Source organism: Lissotriton vulgaris, chromosome 2_1, assembly GCF_964263255.1.
Source record: "Lissotriton vulgaris chromosome 2_1, aLisVul1.2, whole genome shotgun sequence".
Lineage (NCBI taxonomy): Eukaryota > Metazoa > Chordata > Amphibia > Caudata > Salamandridae > Lissotriton > Lissotriton vulgaris.
In genome coordinates, this window is record NC_141687.1 from 422,314,339 (window position 1) to 422,335,800 (window position 21,462).

At 43.0% G+C, this 21,462-nt stretch overlaps 1 protein-coding gene across 2 annotated transcripts in view; it reads right to left on the reverse strand.

The window, feature by feature from the left end:
* ADAM23 (ADAM metallopeptidase domain 23) overlaps window positions 1-21,462 on the reverse strand; it is a 711,121-nt gene that overhangs the window by 144,025 nt on the left and 545,634 nt on the right. For both annotated transcript variants that reach the window (XM_086955318.1, XM_086955319.1), the window contains exon 16: window positions 11,929-12,000. In XM_086955318.1, the coding sequence (XP_086811444.1) occupies window positions 11,929-12,000 (72 nt within the window). The remainder of the gene's footprint in view (window positions 1-11,928; window positions 12,001-21,462) is intronic.

Sequence of the window (21,462 nt, forward strand, 5' to 3'; positions counted from 1 at the left end):
TTCCAATACTACAATCTCTCAAAATATGCAATGAACTTCAGATTTCTTTGAAAATGTAATCAACATTCAAGGGTAAAACGCATAAGGTACAAATAACCCCAGATTTACATTTTGTTTCTGTTTCACTTGTTCATTTTACACTCCATCCCAACTTTCACTATATAAGCAATCCATCAAATGCAAAATTCTCATTAGCATAAATCATGTAGAAATGAAACTATATTACTTATGCCTATCGCCCTTTTATATTTAAATTGCTCCCCCATATTCTCCAACTAGCCTGACTACCATAATATTTGACACAATCTGATTAAACGGGCATTTCAAACTAGTTTAGCCCCCTCCCAAGTACATCTTTTAGGATGTGTAATTAAATTACCACTAATTGAACTATAGTTGAAAAAAGGAAAGTGTCTATAGGTTGTTCGTTCAATGTTCAGTGTTTGTATGTTTCGGATGTTGTCCAAAAATCTTTGCAATTATGTGTGCGAGTAAAGACTACCATCAGGTTATCTTGATAAATTACTTTCAATTATAAATCATTCTTCATTATATTTAATTTTTATTCAAGCTTTGTTTTTAATCATCCTACTCTGTCAATTGTATTCTAAAATTGTTTTCACCAACTTCTTTTCGATCTTATTGCATTGACCTTTTCAGGGAATCTTTCATAGTAAAAGGTTGGATAAGTTGCCAAAAGCAGGAGCACTGAGAAAATAGGAACTCTTTTTGAAACTTCATTGTAGAATGTTTTATGATTTGGCTTATGTTTTCAGCTCTTAGAACAACATTCAAAAGGAGTTTGAGTACATGCAGTTCAAATGTAGCTAACACTTTTCGTCACAAGACTTCTTCAGAGCTACAGCAACATACATAAAATGCTATTTTTGAAAATATTTTTTCTCTGAAATCCTGTGCAAAAATCACAGTCTAATGGTGTACAGTAATTAGACATGAAGAACATAGAGACAAGTAAAGTAATAAAAAAACTTTTTAAAACACTATTTGCATCACATATGAATATACAGTACATCATATACCCTCATATTAATATTTATGACCACTTCTTGTTTCATTGAGTCACAGGTTAAAAAATCCCTTTTTCTCATAAAAAAGTTTACACTGCGTAATGACTTCATCATAAGTCATTTAATATTTTGGACACATTCATGTCTTATTTATTTTGGAATTTTGGAATTTTATAATGCGCGTAGTTACACTCTCCGTGTCCCTGCGCTGAGATTGTGTATGTGGGGGGGGAGGGGGGTGGAAATTTAAGGCAGTGCTAGGAGAAACAGGTTTGATTTAAGGGCTCTGCGAAATTTGGCCTCAGAGGGTTCAAGGCGTAATGCAGTCGGTAAGAGGTTCCAATTCTTGGCTGCAAGAAGTCTGAACGATCTGCCCCCCATACGGGCTCTACGGATTTTAGGGACTGCGACCAGGCCAGTGCCAGAAGATCTGAGCATCCGCTCTGATCTGTAGGGGGTGATAAGAGAGTTAAGGGGGGCAGGTGCTCTACCTCCCAGGATGCGATGGCATATGCAAAGGGCTTTGAAATTGATCCTTTCACGGATCGGCAGCCAATGGAGGGACTTTAGAGCAGCTTTAGATGAAGTTCGCCTAGGAAGCCTTAGCACCAGCCGGGCTGTCGCATTCTGCAATACCTGGAGGCGGTTGAGACTGCTGGCCGTACTGCCCAAGTAAAGGAGATTGGCATAATCGAGTCTCAATGTTACCAGGGCGTGCACAAGGGCCTGTCTGTCACCAACAGGGAGCAGGTCAAAGACCTTCCGTAAGGTCTTGAGTATCCCAAACACAGTCCCACTACCCGATTAATCTGGGGCGCAAATGACAGTTCTGAGTCAAATAGTACTCCGAGATTTTTTGCCTGTTGACATGGCCCAGGGGTAGGGCCCAGACAGTCCGGTGACCATGCTGAGGACCACACAGATGGACCCCCCCCCCCACCACGAGCACTTCGGTCTTGGAGCCGTTCAACTTCAGGCAGTTGTTAGACATCCAGGAGGCTAGCTCCTGCATGCAAGCACTGAAGTCGGCGGCCGCAATTCCGGGTGCCCGTGATAGGGAGATGGCCAGCTGCGTGTCGTCCGCGTAAGATACAAGTTGGATATCATATCTTTCCACAATAGTGGCTACAGGGGAGGCGTAAAGGTTAAACAGGGTGGGGCTTAGGGCAGAGTCCTGAGGAAGCCCTTGATCGAGATTACACCTTCTGGAGTAGTGTTCACCCTGTCTAACCTGAAAGCCTCTCTCTGTCAGAAAGGACTGTATCCACCTGAGTGCCCTCCCATTGATTCCGCCCTTATTAAGACACTGTAGCAAGATGGAATGTGCTACAGTGTCAAAGGCGGCACTTAGGTCGAGCAGAATAAGTTCCATAGTTTGTCCCTCATCTACCCCTTGCCTGATGGTCTCAGTGGCCACGCAGACTCCATAGAGTGGGGTGGGCGGAATCCAAACTGAGTGGGGTGGAGAAGATTGGATTCCTCCACAAAGGTCATAAGTTGAAGATTGACCACCTTTTCTGCTACCTTGGCCATGTAAGGGAGAAGGGAAATAGGTCTCAGGTTGTCCATCCTATCCCAGCTGAGTTTTTTTTTTTTTTTTGAAGCGGGAGCACAATAGCTTGCTTCCAATTTTTAGGTACATTGCAGGTCTTAAAAGAGATATCGAGAACATCTCTAATGTATGGTTCTAAGGTTTCAATACTTCCTCCAAGAAGTTTCGGTGATGCCGGGTCACAGGGAGACCCAGATTTAATAGAGCGGCAAATCCGCTGCAACTCATTCGAGAATGGAGTAATACAATTGCCAAACCTATTTGTACCTTCATCTAATTTAAGATTTTCCCTGAACTCTATTGCCTTTACCTTACCCCCTGTAAAAGCGGAGTAGATATTAGCCACCTTATCAGAGAAATAGGTTGCAATGCGGTTGCAGGACTCAACTGAGCTCGAGGAGGGGTTGACAGAGGAGCTGCAAATGGAGATTTCTCTATAGATTTTAAATAGCTCTTTGGTGGAGTTATGAGCTTCTCCAATCCTGCCTGAAAAGTAGTTGGTTTTGGCGCGCCTAATTAGGTTGTGATATTCCCTACGTCTGCCTATATATTTCAGTTTGGCTTGATCTAAGTACGCCACCCTCCATTGTCTTTCTAGTTTCTTACATTCTGCCTTGGCTAGGCGAAGTTCATCACTAAACCAAGTGGCCGATTTATGGGGCCTGCTATAGGGTTTTTTTTGGCAGAGGGGAGCTGTAGCATCTAGAGCCGCAGTAATGCGCTCATCAAGTCTGTCGGAGGCAGTGACAGCATCTTCCCCACCTGGTCTGCCACCCTTGGTGAGGGCAGGGTCGAATTTGGCTTTAGAGAATGTAGTCCATTTCCGACTCAGGTATTTAGCGTTATAGGGCTTTTGGGCATTAATTGCGGGGGCAGTTAATGTAAAAAGAACTACAAAGTGATCGGACCACAGGACAGGGATAGGAGACTGGACATTTACACCATCCCAGTTGGCAAATATAGGGTCCAGCAAATGGCCCTTGAGGTGGGTGGGGGCTTTGGATTCAGTGGATAGTTGAAGTTGAAGGGACAGAAGTTGCTGGTAGAAATCAGAAACTGCTTTATCTGCTAGATTATCTAAGTGGATGTTCAGATCACCTAGAAGCAGAAACTTATCCCTGCGGAGGGCAGTCTCCGTCATACCATCCATCAAGCAGGTAATAAACTGGGTGGGGGGGCCTGGAGGACGATAAATCAGTAGGCCATTCACTGTATTCCCCGTATTGACCTTGATGGAAAAGGCTCCTATCTCGCCTTCGGCGATGGGAGAGGGTTCAAGTTGGCAAGTCAATGGCTGTTTGAAAATTATTGCTATCCCCCCACCTCTGCCTCCGACCCTATCCAAATGAACCATAGAGTATTCCGCAGGAAGAGAGGCAACTATATCCAGCCCAGAATTGGAGTCCAGCCAGGTTTCTGTGAGAAACAATAGATCGAGTTTCATGTCTGATAGACGATCATAAATATCGAGACTGTGTTTCCTCATGAATCTGGTGTTAAGTAACCCACACGTAATCCTGGTGTGCTCCACCCTGGGAAGGGGTCTGGTTAGCCATGTGCATTGACAGACTTTGCAGCTATTGGTATCCTCTGCATTAAGACTGTGAAGACAGTCTTTAGCGAGGTCGGGACATAAGTCGCGGAGTTGTTGAGCATTCCAACATATCCTAGTCCCATTTTGTCCAGGGGTCCTGGCCCCTGTCCCCGAACGTCTTCACATTATGATGTAAATACACAAATTTGAACAAAACTTATGTGCATAATGACTTCATCATCTAATAAAAAAATATTTTGTTCAAATCCACATATTTACATCAATGTTGGTTTTGCATCTAAATGTGCTTTTCCTCCTAAATGTGATGTCTGAAGTTAAAAGTGATTTCACTTTAATGCTTGTACAGATAGTGATTATGCACCTTCATTTAATGTTGCACTTGAATGTGGTTTTGCTGCTCAATGTGGCATTCTCAATGCTGATTATATTGCTGCAATGCAGCCGGGGTTGATGTTGCATCAAGGTTGATTCTGCACATTAATGTGCTATGAATAAAATGTGATATCACACTGATGTACAGCCTTATTACAAAATGTGACAACATACTAGCACATTTTCCCTATCATCTAGCACCTAAATTGACACCTCAGTCCTAGTAACTTGACACCTTCATTTAATGTTGCACTTGAATGTGGTTTTGCTGCACAATGTGACATTCTCAATGCTGATTATATTGCAATGCGGCCGGGGTTGATGTTGCATCAAGGTTCACTCTGCACATTAATGTGCTATGAATAAAATGTGATATCACACTGATGTAAAGCCTTACTACAAAATGTGACACCATACTAGCACATTTTCTCTATGATCTAGCACCTACATTGATACCTCGGTCCTAGTAACTTGACACCAAATGTGTTCTACCACTAAACTAATATTTTGCACTTAAATGTCAGTTTTTTACTCTCATATGCATTTCTGCACCTAAAATCATGAGAATTGAGCAACTTCTAGATAAGAACTAAGGAAGATTTAGGGAGGCAATCAGAGAAGCAGAATAGATTACTGAGAAGGGCAGAGGAAAAGGGAGTCTTCACTGAAACCATAAACATAAAAAGCGTCTGGGAGGAGACGCTTTTTATGTATAAGGTTTCAGTGAAGACTCACGATCACATGGCCGGTTTAAAATCCATCAAGGGGGGTTGAAACAGATGTGTCACTTGCGGCGGTTTCAACGGATGAATTATGAGTAGGTAAGTTGAAGCACAGATGTGCCATGAACCTTAAGAGAGATGAAGGTTTTGCTGAGTATTTTTCTTGTAAGTAGCAGGTACAGTGACATTCGGGGAACATCGTTAATGTGAAGGAGGGCAGTTCGGTATGATTTTGGTCATTTATTTTGGCAGTGTTGTGAAAGTTTTCTTACGGTTGAGGCAAATGGGGACCATGGTTTGAATGATGTAGTGCAGTGTTCATACGTTTTGTCACAGCGTTGGGCGTGGCAATAGCTGGACAGCAGAATATGAGGGACAGATGAGTGGGGATTGGATTGAGCATGGTGGGAAAGAAGAGTATTGATTGCATAGCTGTTGCATAATATAAGTCACACTAATATTTATTTTTAACTTTTCAGCTACCCCTGAGGAAGGGCTGTTTGTGAGCCTGAAATTCATTGGGTATTGCTGGTGATTAAGGCCTGGATTGGCATGTCACCAGGATTAGAAAAATATGTTTTTCACGTTGTCTTAATTTGAAGAGTGAAAATGTTGTGACAAACTTGTGTAATATATCATTTGGACAAACAAAGGAATAAAATATAATATTTGAGGAATGAAGGATTTGTCTGCACTTTCTTTGCTGTGCGAAATGTGGTTGGAATGCATTCATGCTCCACTTTGAAGTCATTATCTGTGTGCTTTGGGGGCAGAGCACAAACATGCCAGCACACAATAACTCTGCCAAATAAGCATCATCTAAATGAATCAATTAAGGATATGTTGGTGTGCATTCCATCATTTTCATGCAAAGGTTTATTTTGCCAGGTCTAAACGGCAGTGTAAACTGCACACAGAGGCTCTGCAATGGTAAGCTTGAGGCACGTTTAAAGGCGTCTCAAGTGGGCGGAACAATCAGTGCTTCAGCCCCCATAGCACCATTTAATTTACAGGTCCTGGGCACATATGGAGCACTTTCCGAGGGACTTATAAGTAAATTAAATATGCCAATTTGGTTTAAGACAATGCTACCATGTTTGAGGCAGAGACCACAAGCACTTTAGCACTGCATAGTAGTGGTAAAGTGCAGGGAGTCCTAAAGCCAACAAAAACTAATTTAGCAAAAAGGGGAGGAGGTAGGCAAAAGGTTTAGGCCAATTTTAATAAAACTGATGTTGCACCAAAGGTGATTTTGCACCTCAATGTGCTGTCAACCAAACCAGAGGTCATACTAAAGCATAACTTTTTCTACTAATGTATTTTCTCTCTGTACAGAGTGATACATCACCACTGCATTTTGTTGCTCTCTCATACCAAAGGTGCTTCTTATTATCGATTCCCAATTCTTTTCATGTGATCTTATTATGGTCTGCAGTCCTAAAAACAAATTCTAAATTTTATCATATCAGGCTCCAGTATGCATGTTAAAGCACCTCAGTGATCCTCCTCCGCTAACCTATCCAGACGTATCCACAAATATCACAAATACCAGGCCCACTGGCCATTCCTGAAACCAAATCAGTGACAAATACAATAGTCTCAAACTGGGCTTCATTAGTACTGACCTGCTCCTTACATTAAGAACAACATACCCTCTTTATGCTCAGAAGTGAGTAAGGGAGACACCAGGGTTGGAGTTTTTGAATCTAACCTGTACCGCCAGGCATAAATTCAGGCATTTTAGTGTTTGACTGCGAAATGATGAAAAATCTGCATAACCTGGAATGATTGGGTTAAAAAACGATGCGTGTTTTCTGAATCTGGAGACTTTTCTGCTAACATCTCCACCTGCTGCACGCAGGTGGCAAAAATGAGTGATGGGCCATTGAGGGTTGCTGAGCGGAGAGGTCAGGCGAGGTTCGAGGACAGGTAGGCACAGGGCCTTGTAATCCCCAAACCCTTTGCCTTCATCCCTCATGTTTTGCCGATGTTGTGCTATGGTGGTTTTGCACACATTTACCATTTACCACTGCTAACCTGTGCTTAAGTGCTTGTTCTCTCTCTCCTTCAACATGATAAAAATCGCTAAGTAACAATTGCCACATTTAATTTACTTATACGTCACTAGTAAACTACTAGAGTAGGTAATCAGATACTGAAAATTAAATGCCACCAGTAGGCCTGCAGCGCTTATTGTGCCAACCACTTAAGTAGCCCTCTAAAACATGTCTATTTGCAGCATAAGTGGGCAGTTTTAAACTGCTATTTGACCTGGCAATATAAATCCCTTGCAAGTCAGGAAACTCACTTTTTAATGGTCCTGGGCATCTTTTAATTATGTCAGAGTAACATACTATCGCAGGAGTACAGGATCAACAAACTAAGAGACTGTTGGTTACTACCATTCATGTTCTGTAGCAACTCATTCTACTTTCTTAGTACATAATACATCCTCAAGCACATTTTAGACCCAAGAGTGCCTTTTGCACTACCAAAATTGTATTAAATGTTGGATGACGTTGCTCACATAATTGCGCACAATTATAATTTTGCTGTGATTACGAGTAACTATGCTAGAGAGAATTACATCAGTTACGCCCACACCTACTTTTCAATACATATAAGTCACTCCTAGAATATGCCCTAAACAACCCACTGGGCAGGGTGCATTGTATTTAAAAAGTTGGAAATGTACTTTTAAGCTGTACATGTCCTGGTAGTGAAAATCTCACAAATTCATATTTCACTACTGTGAGGCCTGCCTCTCTCATAGGGTAATATTGGGTTACCTTATTACAATTAATAAATGATAACTAGGGCATGCAATGCTCAGAAGATTACAGGTATTTGTCATAAACTTTGAAAAAACTGAGCAATCATTGAGGAAGGGAGTTATTGTGCAATGACTAAGTCGCCCTGATCTGAGATGGTACACAGTAGGAAACGGAGATGCATTTGAAAAAGAAATACTTTTTTCAAAAAGCTTGGTTAAGAGTTGGCAGTGCTCACCACTCAAAAAGCTTTTTTTATATTCACAAAGTGGAAGGAATCCCAAGAGGACCTCTTCCCTATTGCAAATGGATTACCACCTTCTTTGAGACATCAGTAACCTATCAATAGTTTGGCACCCTGGGCCATCAGACAAAATACTGCAAAGCATCCTTCAAGTCAAGTCAAGTCATAAAATTTGTAAAGCGCACTACATACCCAGAGGGTTTCAAGGCGCTTAGGAAGGGGAGGAGGATTATTTGTCAAATATCCACGTTTTAAGTTGCTTTCTGAACGCTAGGTGGTTCTGGGTGAGGCGAAGGTAGGCGGGGAGTGAGTTCCATGTTTTAGCAGGCAGGTATGAAAAGGATCTGCCTCCCATGGTGGTCTTGTTGATGCGAGGTACAGTGGCGAGGGCTTGGTTGGAAGACCGTAGTTGGCGGGAGGGGGTGTAGAAGGACAGTCGAGAGTTGAGGCAATCTGGTCCGATGTCGTAGAGTGATTTGTGTGCGTGGGTAAGCAGTCGGAAAGTGATCCTCTTATTGACGGGTAGCCAGTGGAGGTCTTTAAGGTGACCAGAGATGTGTTCGTTGCGTGGGATGTCTAATATGAGCCTGGCTGATGCGTTTTGGATTCGTTGGAGTTTCTTCTGGAGTTTTGCGGTAGTACCCGCGTAGAGGGTGTTTCCGTAGTCCAGTCGGCTCGTGACCAGAGCGTGGGTGACTGTTTTCCTTGTTTCGGAGGGGATCCAGCGAAATGTTTTTCTGAGCATGCGAAGAATGTTGAAGCAGGAAGAGGATACGGCGCTGACTTGTCTGTTCATTGAGAGTGAAGAATCCAGGATGACGCCAAGGTTCCGTGCGTGGTCTGTCGGGATGGGTGCTTTTCCGAGGGCTTCCGGCCACCAGGAGTCGTCCCATGCAGAGGGGGAAGTACCTAAGATGAGGACTTCTGTTTTGTCTGAGTTCAGTTTCAGACGGCTTTGTTTCATCCATTCGGCAACTTCTTTCATTCCATCGTGTAGGTTAGTTTTGGCGGTGCTGGGGTCATTGGTGAGAGAGAGGATTAGTTGAGTGTCGTCCGCGTAGGAGATGATGTTGAGGTTGTGTTGGCGTGCGATGGCCGCGAGGGGGCTCATGTATACGTTGAAGAGGGTGGGACTGAGTGAGGATCCTTGAGGTACGCCGCAGATGACTTCAGAGGCCTCGGACTTGAATGGAGAAAGGCGGACTCTCTGGGTTCTTCCGGTGAGGAACGAGGTGATCCATTCAAGTGCTTTTCCTTGGATTCCGATGTTATTGAGGCGTTGTAGAAGGGTGCTGTGGCAGACTGTATCGAATGCTGCAGAGAGGTCGAGGAGGATGAGGGCGACTGTGTCTCCATTGTCCAGTAGAGTTCGAATGTCGTCTGTTGCTGCGATGAGGGCGGTCTCAGTGCTGTGTTTTGCTCGGAGGCCAGATTGTGAGGGGTCGAGGGATTTGTTGGCTTCGAGGAAAGCAGCGAGCTGGTTGTTGACGGCTTTCTCGATGACTTTGGCCGGGAATGGAAGAAGCGAGATGGGGCGGTAATTTTTGAGTTCGGTGGGGTCCGCTGTTGGTTTTTTCAGAAGGGCGGTGAGTTCAGCGTGTTTCCAGTCTTCTGGGAAGGTAGCGGAGTTGAAGGAGCAGTTGATGACGTTTCGGAGGTGCGGTGCTATGACGGAGTCTGCTTTGTTGAAGATGTGGTGAGGGCATGGGTCTGTGGGGGATCCTGAGTGGATGGAATTCATCAGGTGGATGGTGTCCTCAGTGGAGATTGGGTTCCAAGCGTTGAGGGTGTTCACGGGGGGAAGATGGTAAGCAGATGGTAGGGTGGGTTGGTTTCCGGGTTGGTTGTCAAAGCTGTTGTGGATGTCTGCAATCTTGTTGTGGAAAAAAGAGGCTAGGGAGTCGCAGAGGGTTTGAGAGGGGGTGATGTCGTTGGAGTTGGCCGAGGGATTGGAAAATTCCTTGACGATGTTGAAAAGTTCCTTGCTGTTGTGGGCGTTGTTGTCAAGTCGATCCTTGAATGCTGTTTTCTTGGCTTTTCGGATCAGTTGGTGGTGAGTGCGGGTGGCGCTTTTGAAGGCGTCCTTGGTGCTGGTGGTTGGGTCTTTTTTCCAGGCCTTTTCAAGGGAGCGGCAGAGTTTCTTGGACTTCTTGAGATCATCGTTGAACCATGAGGCTTTCTTGCTGCCATGTTTGCTTTGACGTTTTTTCAGTGGAGCTAAGGTGTCGGCGGTGTTGGATAACCATAGGGTGAGGTTGGCGGCGGCTTCGTTGGCGTTAGAAGAGAGGGCTGGGGAGTTTCGAAGGAGCGATGCGGAGATTTGGTCTGTGGTGATTTTGTTCCAGTTTCTTTGCAGGGTAGGTTGGGAGTGGTTGAAGGGTTTCGGCTTGTTGTAGATGAAGTGAACGCAGCTGTGGTCGGTCCAGAGGAGATCCGTGGTGTGGCTGAAGGAGACATGATTGCTGGATGTGAAGATGGGGTCGAGTGTGTGACCTGCGATGTGGGTGGGGGAAGTGACTAGTTGTTTAAGTCCGAGGTTGGCGAGGTTGTCCAAGAGGGTGGTGGTGTTGCGGTCGTTGGTCTTTTCAAGGTGAAAGTTGAGGTCTCCCAGAAGGATGTAATCTTTGGAGGGGAGCGCGTGTGGGGTGATGAAGTCCGTGATGTCTTCACTGAATTTTGCGCGAGGTCCTGGAGGTCTGTAGAGGAGAGTGCCTCTGAGTGTTGTTTTGGGGTCGATGTGGATCTGGAAGTGAAGATGTTCGGAGTTGGCGAGATTTTCCTATCTAGGATACACGGTTTTCCTTTTTGGAACTGCCCAGAAAGACCTGGCAGTTCTGAATAGGAAAACATATAAATTACCCCCACCGCAACAGCGAACTGTCCAGCATGTGAGGGGCATTTTTTGAGGTTTTTCAAAAACATTTTTGATGTGTGCTGAACACTGTGCCTGCTCAGCAAAGCTTCAGTGCCTTCAGAGGAGTGGCCATGGCATGGTCCCAGCGGCGGGTCTCCCTACAGCACATGGGGGCATATTAGCAAGAACTTCGTTAAAATTATCGGCGTTTCAGTGGCAGGAAACTGCCACTAAAACGGCGATAATGGGCTTGCTAATATGCGTTATAGAATTCCAAGAGAAGCCAGGGTTAGATGTCCTGCACATCTAACCTGGGCTTCTATTGGAATTCTACAATGCATATTAGCAAGCCCATTATCGCCGTTTTAGTGGCAGTTTCCTGATGCTAAAATGCCGATAATTTTAATAAGGTTTTTGCTAATATACCTATAGTTCTCCAGTAGGCAGAGAGAGCTCTAGAAATATGGCAGGCTTTAATCCACCAGAGTAGCAGACTACAACGCTTTGTTGCATTGGCAAACTGAATACAGCCCACCAAACTTTAACGCCTTAACCGCAGTTGTTTTTCCGCCGCAGTGCGGGCGTTCTAAAGGGTGGGCGGGGCTCCGTCGGCCGATGGCAGCACTAGGGAGGTAGTGCTGGAGCACGCAAGGTACTAATATGCTCCTTAGTCATCTAAAGAACAGAATTCATAAAATTGGTTTTATTGCTGAAAGACCACATGCAGTGCAGCTAGTTGTGTTCTGACAAACCTGAAAACCAGGTGTATAAGCTTTCTGTCTTCTAGAATAGCATCGAACAAATGAAAAGGTAACATTTCTAGGGCTTACCGTACGAACACCACAGTCACATTCCTCTCCAGCCTCTACGTAGCCATTTCCACATTCTGTCATCTCAAATAACTAAAAGGTACAACAATACAGAAAAAGAGATTCTGTGTTTAAATAATTTGTAAATTGGAAGATATAGCCAATAAAACTTTCAAATTATAAATGCTCAACAATTACAATTGGGTGGAGCAATAGGGTAAAAATCTTCGTGGGACACTTGATGAAGTTGTAAAATTATGATTTCTTTTGCCCATTTACTCTTTTATGGAAATGTCTCTGAAACAAATTTTGTAAAACTTATCTTGCAATTCTCTTCTAAACCGTTATTTTTCATAGTTATTTTGGTTGAGTCAAATTTTCTATTAAGGAGAAAAATCAACTAAATTTTTATTAATATTCATAACAAAACGTTCCATCAGCACTTCATTTTAAAATACCCTACAAACAAAAATACTTTGGCAGTTCTAGCTACGAGAGAGCCAACTTTGTGAAAATAGCACTTATGACTTGTATAGCACTTGCTTGTTAATAGTAACATTTAGCAGATTTCTATTACCCAAAAGACGTACTTTTCCAGTAATAAATTCTAAAATATCTAAGAATATTTTGAAATGTTAGACACATTTCATTACATTTGGAGAAGCAAAATTGGACAGCTTTGAACACCTTTATTTCAAAAGGAAATGCGCACATTGTTATACTATCCAGTATCACAGCACAGCTTCATTTTATGCAAAGTCTCTGTTTTATGAACAGTAATGAGGCCGTGTGTTTTTTAAGAAACGCCTGCCTACCTGTAAATGAAAAAACGTATCACGAGGCTGGCCATGATGTAGGATTCCTGAGTGCTGAGTCAGTGGTACTACATACAGTGTAAAATGTACTTATAGATTGCGTAGCATGGTAAATCTGGGGCATTTGAATCGGATGGAGTAGCTAAATATCAAAACCAGCAAACCGGCATTGTTTTTGTCGAAGAATGCATTTGTAGCAGACATAAAAGAAAAGAGAGCTGTGCACACAATTTGGAATTTTGTGGGAATGCATCCGAAACAATAGATAACAGTATAGAAAGCCTGGCAGTCTATCAGCTCACCTTCTCCAAGTGTAATTTTCCTTTTCACACAGATATAATTCCAGCTGGTCAGCAGGACATTATATCATCTTAAATGGACTATAACCCAATTTAAATGGACTGTTCTGCAGATAAGTGCAATTGCATAGATTTTATTTAAACCTCCAAGTTTTTGCCCATTAGGTAGAGGCATCTTAAAGGAACATAAATGTTCCACTTGACCCTAATCTAGACAGACAATCTGTGAGAACATACAAATACATATCTGGCCAATAGATACATATGGGCTATGTCAAGGCTTCTCCAAAGAGTAGCTCGCAAGCTATTAATAGCCACCCATCTACCTAAAAGTAGCTCTCCTGTGTGCAGCCCGGACTGCAATATTAGACAACTATGCTTGGTTGAATTAATATGTGTATATCAATACATAAAAGCATGTATTAGATATGGAAATGTGTGTCTTTTCCTAACTCGTAATCCGATATTTGGAGAAAAATGGTTTAATTTCCAAAATATATATAAAGCTGATAATTAAGTGATAAGTTAGGGAGGAAAGGAAATTTTTATTAATAATAATATGACCTTGGCACCGGGACCACAACAGTTATAGCTGGTTTGTATCACCATGGAGTTCCTCGCCTTTTCTACTTTAATGCTAACAATAGTGCCTGATGACCTGAGGAGATCACTGATGGTAATCTTGTATGCGGTGGCCACTTATATGATCTTGTTAGTTACCGTCACTATTACAACACTAATGATATTAGTCCCTGGTTATGATTTCCATTGAACAACAGTAGCTCCTATTACGAAACGGTTGGAGACCCCTGCACTATATGTGCAATGGAGAGATCAGTAGCAGGCTGAAATACATTGTGTGTGCTACTCTGGTTAACATCTAAGTCCCAATGTGTGGATAGTAATTATAATTACTAATGAACTTGCAACGTATGCGTATTCCTATCAAAGTCTGGTACCACTTACATCAAACTAGTATTTAATGAGCTGAACTACATTAATGTATAACACGTATTAGACTGTAATCTATAGGGCTTTGTTGATGTAAAATAAATGTATTGCTGAAAAACCTTAAAATGGAGAAGTAATTGCTAAATTGGATTACAACAGTCTACAATATCTTTAGGATTTATTTTGAAAATCCAGGGAATCACTATAGCTAAAACAAACCACAAGCAGAACCCTGAAATGATAAAATTCGAACAGGAGATCAGAGATATGGAGATCCGTGCTGCCAAGGAGCAAAACTAGAGAATGGGTTACGTAATGTTATTCAAATGCCAACGAGCTTAAATATTTTAGGAATATATTACAGGTTAAGAGCGTTGAAATAGTTAGATATTTTATTGGGCATGTTCTCTTTTCTCATCCTATCCAGTCATATATTCTCTGGGCCTTGGATGAATCTTGGGGGCACACTGTGCATCAAAGGAGTCAAATTAAATGGCTTGATATCACATAGCAGACATATGTAAACATTGATGATATATTCTATAGTTGCCAGACTGCCCAACAATTTCTTCAGTGCTCTAGTGTTGTACAGGGATGGAAGGGTGAGCTGCATGGACAACAGAGTAAATTACACGCAAGAACAGTATTAGGATCCATATGCAGAGTGAAACAGATGAGTCTTTAGATTTCAGTTGAATTTCAGGAAGCCAGATCTGAAACAGAGATGCAGTGGAAAAGAGTTCCGAATGCAGCAGCCTTGGTAATGTCTGTTACATAAAGTAACGTAGCATAACATAATATACTATATCATAGCTCAACATAATTCTCTCTTTTGCCAAAAATAAAGATATTAAAGATAAAGAAAATGCATATTCCTTTCTTAAACAGTGTCTGATTACTATACTAAATGTTGTGTGTTAATGAATGTGCATGTGAAACTCCTTGCTTAGAGGTCAATGAAGACTTCACTCCCTGGCCTAGATGTCAAAGGACGGTTGTCAGTAATCAGTGTTCTGACTAGACAGAAACAGTTCAACCGAATGCCTCTTTTGCCCCTAGTAAATGTGAGATACCTTAATTGCTGTACTGTATTTACTGTTTGGCTTTTTTGAAGAGTAGAGTTTTTGTTATACAAAAATCCTGAAAATAAATAAGAATCATTCTTAGAGACGATCCTGCTTTTGGACTCTGGACAATGACATGATGGAGTCAAGCTACAGGCAGATAATCCAGATAAATTTTCAGCAGATGTTTAGAGTTTATTTTTTTCAAACAGGCTGCATAGGCTGCAGTTGGGATCGCTACTTCAGTAGGTTCATGAATCCCCACGAGGTGTAAATGTAATCACCGTGATCCATTCTTCAGATGCTTATCTTTCAGTGCATTATTTTCATTTCATATGTCCAAGCGAGCTTTGGTAGTTAATTGATTTTATCATCCACTCTTGAACTGTGTTTAAAAATTGTAACTTCAACAGAGCGGACCAAGATGCTTTAGGTTTTGAAACAACCTTCAGAATAATTATCTATGTCTTGAAGATGAGCCAGTCTCAGAAACTTTGCTTTGCATTGGGAAGCCTTCACATCTACCAAATTGAGAGATATAGATTTTTTTTTTAAATAAATCTTTCTATTTAACATACATCAGTTCAGAAAAAGCATTACATCAAAGCATCTGAGCACTGCAATGACAGAGAAGAAATTGTAATACATCATTACATAGAAAGGGAATGTTATGGGGAAAGTGAATCATCATGTTCAATACAATGAGGCGGCAAACATATTTCTGCCCGGTAGGTATTCCAAGGGCCCCAAACACTGGACCATTTTTTGGGGCAGCCGCTGGCTAAGTACACCATCTTCTCCCTATACATACAACAATCAAGATCGGTTTCCCAGGGGGGACCTGTAAAAAAACCCCTATGTAGTATTTTGAGCTACACTAATCAGAGTCGCGCTGGGATGGCAACTACTCTAGGGGAGGACACTGCCTCTCGCCAGCCTTGTCATCCAGCTCAATCCCGTCCTTTATCCTTTTCTCCTGCAATGATTGGAGGGGGTTCTCTATGTTGTTTAGTCAGTTGTTTCTTAGATATTAGGGACGTAGTCTTTTCGGGCAGGTGTCCGTCCAATATTTTGTCCTGTAGTGGTGAGGAGTCAGGAGGAGTAGAACCCTGTGGCAGTTGAGAGCGAAGTGCGTGCAGAACCTGTGCGTATCGGTAATATTCAGTGTCCGCCAGTTTGTATTCCCTCTGCAACTCGACAAAAGGCCTGATCTCAACCTTCCCCCAAAATGTCTTTAATACGCAATTTTCCAATTAGGTCCCATCTATCAAATCCCTTTGACCTCGATAACCGGCCGAGCCTTTCAGGATCCCAAAGTGGACTTGCTAACGTCAACTTGTTACTCCACCCGAGTGCTTGGTGGGGCCTGTTAGTGTGTATCGATTAGGTCATAACTATAGTGCTCTGCCATAGCTCCCTCCAGGGAGGAGCCATCTATCCATGGCATAGCCCGTGTCGTCGGGCAGCCATAGGTGCCATGATTAACGGCTGCCAGGTGAGCTGCCCAGTAGTATTTCTTAATGTTGGTAAGGCTGATGCCCCCATCGTACCAGTTGAGGGTCAGCTTATTGAGGGCTATACGGGGCCGCCCCTTCCACTTCAGGTCTCTCTGGAGGCCCTCTATTTCTTTATAGTGGTGTGCAGGGACGGGATCTAGGGTTTTCTGTAGGGCGCAAAGGAATCTTGGCAATTACATCATTTTAAACAGGGCCGCCCTTCCCAATAGAGAGAGAGGGAGTTATTTCCAATGGGCGATGTCTATGCAGGGGTGGGATAAGATTTCGGGCATATTGGAGCCAGGCATCAAGGGAGATAAAGATTCACCAAATACTTGAAACCATCAGTGGTAATCTGTATTGGACAATTCCTCTGCAGGATGGGCGGGTCTCAGTGAATAACATATAGAAGGGATTTGTTCCATTTGACAGTAAACCCGGAAAATCTGTCAAATATAGCGAGGATGTCTAGCACCAGTGTCAGGAATTTCCTGGGGGAGGCCAATTAGAGAAAAATATCATCCACATAGAGTGAGATGCGTTCTTCCCAATCAGCGGGCCATCTCAACCCTCGTATCATTGGGTCTCTGCGGATCCAGGCCAATAGTGGTTTCAGAGCGAGGGCAAAGAGGAGCGGCAAAAGCGGGCATCCCTGTTGGGTTCCCCGACTGAGTTGGAAGGTGGCTGACAGTTTATTGTTGACCTCCACTTGGGCCGAGGGTTCACTGTACAAAAGGCGAATCCATTCAATATACTTCGAGCCGAAGCCCATCTTAGTCAATTCCGCCCAAAGATAAGGCCATTCAATGGTGTCAAACGCCATGGTTGCATCTAAATGTACGATCACCGCTGGCTCTTTCCTGGTATGCACTCTACTCACCACTCCATGCACCCTGTGTAAGTTCAGGGCCGTGTTTCTGTGGGGCATAAAGCCGGATTGACCTTGGTGGACCAGAATGTTGACTACTTTAACCAGTCGGGTCGCTAAATGTTTGGCCAAAATTTTGGGCTCAGCATTTAGAAGGGAAATGGGCCTGTACGAGGCACAGTCAGTCCTTGGTTTGCCTTCCTTATGTATTGTAACTATGGTGGCGATCCTCTGTTCCCTGGGCAGGGTGCCGTTCTCCCTAAAATCCTCAAACATAGAATTCAAATATAGTGCCAATTTGTCTGGTCGAAGTTTGTATAACTCAATTGGAAGCCCATTGGGGCCAAGTGCTTTTCTGGAGATTAGGGATCGAATCGGTAGTGCTATCCCATTCGTTGTCAAGTCACTATCCATATATGTCTACTGCTGTAAGTTGAGGGAGGCTAATGTCCCGTAGTAAGTTCTGGGAGTCCTCTTCAGTGTGTGGGGAGACAGTTGTATAGACAGTACAAAAATAGTTGGCAAATCTATCCACTATTTCCTGCGGCTCTGTGAGTGAGGAGCCCCCATCATCTTTAAGTTCCAGAACCAGCCTGCTAGCCCATTCCTGTTAAGCCAGCCACACTATAAGTTTCCCTGCCTTGTCTCCCAGGTCATAGAGCCTACGCATTTGCTCCCTACTCATAGCCTTGGCCCTATCCATCACTAAGGCCTTGTAATCATGTTGATTCAGGTTGAGCAAATGGAGCTTCTCTGGCGTCACTCCCGACTCCAGGTCGCCCTCAAAACTGTGTATTTCAGCCTTGATATCTAAGACTTCTTTGTGTTTCTCTTTCTTTGATCCAGCGACCAAAGACAGGGCCTGACCACAAATCACAGTCTTAAACGCCTCCCATAGGAACTGCGATGAGGACACAGACCCCTCATTGTCCAAAAAGTAGTTATCTATGGTTTTGATAAGGTATTTGCAGATTTTCGGATCTCGGAGATAACAGGGGTTGATGGGAGCTAGCCTCACCACTGTATTCTGGTTAAGAACTATAGGTATCCATACCGGCGAGTGGTCAGAGATACCCCTCACTAAGTGCCTAATTTCATGTATGTAGGAGACTTGTGCTGCAGGGATTAGGCAGTAGTCTAGGCAGGAAAGACTTTGGTGAGCCCCAGAGTAAAAGGTGTATTGTGCTTGATCTGGATGATACGTTCTACACCCATCCACTAACCCCATGGCGTCAAGAAAGTCAGGTAGCCAGCGTGAGGAAGGCCCCACCTTCCGAGGAGGGTATCAGTCCAGTGAACCCGAAACCACAGCATTAAAGTCACCCCCAAGGATTATTAAGCCATCTGGAATGGTGAGTAGGACAGATCCCAGGTCTTTTAAGGTGGTATTCTGCAGTCCCGTTGGTACGTGTATAGACATAAGTGTAATGAGACGTCCCTTCCACATGCACGACACCCTAATGTACCTGCTCCAATCATCCGTCCAATTGGCGTTCACAGCAAGTGGAAATGAATTCTTAATCATGATACCCACGCCCTGCGAGCCAAGTGTGAATCCCACATGTGCCACCATCTTATAACCCCATCTGTGCATAGCCTTACATGAATTTCCGATTAGGTGTGTCTTTTGTAGTATAACAACATCTGGGACCTGCCAGTTAATGTATTGAAGCACCAAACTGCGCTTGATTTTGTCCACAAGACCATTAACATTCCATTTCAGTAACTTTAGAGTATTCTATCCCTGTGTAGCCATTGGTTAGAACAAAGATATCAACATCCTCTGACATATGAACATTAGAAATACCAATGTAAGAAACTTGACAAGGTATGAACATCAACCCCCAGCCCAAAAAAAACTCACCCTGCTGCCCTGCACTCTGGGCATGGAACTGCCCATAAACAACTCTGCAGAGTGCCTGTCACCCTGTGTCTGAAATAAACATAGAAAGGGTAGGGACGTCACATACCGCATCCCTGTCCCCCCAAGATATAGATATTTATGCTAGATCCTTCCAATGTCATGCCAACACTTCATTTTAAATTCATTGGTTCATCATTTTTACAGAACATTTCAATTATTCTAATAAGCAAAAAGTATGCAGGGCCACATCCATACTTCCATGAGCCATGTTTATATTCTTTTTTCTTTGGGCTCCATGACTTTATACCTGGCATTAATATCTTTATGAAGAGCATGTTTAGCCATGGTAAATTAACTTTTGGTTGTCTTTCTACAAGCATTATTTTGACTTTAGTGCTGCCTGTTGGGGATGCTATCATGCAAATATTACTCTGAGTGGAGGAGGATGCCATTAAACTTGGATTACTGGGTCCAGAAACCCTCATTCCTCGGTACTGCAGTTAAGGTTGCTTAACACTGAAATTGAAATTAAGGGAATGGCCAAAGAAAACTAAATAAACAATCAGGTGCCTTATGCATAGAGATATTGCCATAAACAGTTGGACAACACTTATCTTGGATAGATTTGTCTGTCATATGTGACTGCTTACAATAGCTACACGGGGACTGAGCTGTCTGTCAGTCCCCATGTCTTGAAGAGCTGCTTCTACAGACTACTCCAAGTGCTTAATAAAAGAACTTTACACCGCCTTCCGAAGTCAAAGTCAAATTAGTTTAATTGATTTAAACTGATTTCCTTTTTAAATCTCTTTCCATTGCTGTTCAGATGGAGCTGCATTTGTACAGAGTGGTCAGTGGTCTCTTCCAATTCAAGGAACTTTCACAGAGAATCCTCCTGCCTCATGATAAATTGTTTTTCTAGTCATGGCTAAAATGTTAGGCTGGGTTTTCCCATACTGACATTATGCCCAATAGCCTTCACAGAGTTCTGAGTTTTGACAGGCTAGTCTCCTATGGCCTATGGGTTTCAGTGAGCTCTTAATACCTCAAAATATCTATGGCAAGGGTATGATCTTTAGTCCAGAGAAAGATGGTACACTGCACAGAGGCCTTGTATACCCCAGGGGCATGTGTAGACTCTTGTCTTGACCAGTCCCATGTAGGCACTGCCGTTGCATCGTCTGCCCCAGAAGAGATATAGGGTTCCTTGCTTGGGAGTGAAGTGGTTTTACTTATGTGTACCCATCTGCCAACTTATTAAACAAGAGCATTCATACTTTCCCACTATCAAATATTTGCCTGCTCTTGGGTTAAAGAGAAAGAGCTTTCCGGAAGGTCTAGAACATTTATATTTATGTTCCAACGTCATAAAATGCATGCAGTGAGAACCGAGCATTCAAGATTTGGGTCAGTATTACCTATATTGTCTCTCTTGGCTAGATGAACTAATTTAATATTGTAATGCAATGTATTCTAAGAAAACAATAAGGTACCCAAGGGAAACCGCAGCCGTGGGCCAGAGAGTCTGGAAGGCCTGTGTGTGGTAGGTTTGTAGCAGAATCACCCATGTCTACAGCTGCAATGATCTCTGGCATTAAATATTATTTTTGCAGGAATATTCTTAGCTGTGGGGGTACTGGCAGTATCAGGTACAGATGTCTTGGGTCCTTGCACCTTCTCAGTGGGCTTTCAATCGCAACTCTATGTTTAATTTAGGGTTTGTGGCTTTTTGTGTTTGGTTCAGTGCTCCAAACTCCACCAGATTTTCTGTGGTCCTGTAGCAGTCCCATGCTTACCCTCACTAGCTCTGGCAACTACACGTTTATGTCTTTAGAGCAAAAAGCCACTGCAAACCTGCAAACCCCCAGCTAATTATTGCTGTCACAAGCATTGTGCAAGCAACACCATGCACCATGCCCGGTAACAGTGATCTCTTTGTGTGACTTCTGTGTTCAGAAGTAGCAGTTGACTGACACTTTCTATTTCTTATTTATTTCAAGTTTACTATTAACCAACAATATTGTTCTAGGCTCAGAAATGGGTGGATTAGTATGATTCAAGGAAAGGCTCTTTAATGTAATTTATTACAACATCCGGGAGAGCTGAAGCAGAGGCCTAATTCCCAATGGTTACTATCTTGCCTTCTGGTCAGTCTTTTATGAAGTAATCCATGCTGCTGTCACCGTCTCATTGTAATC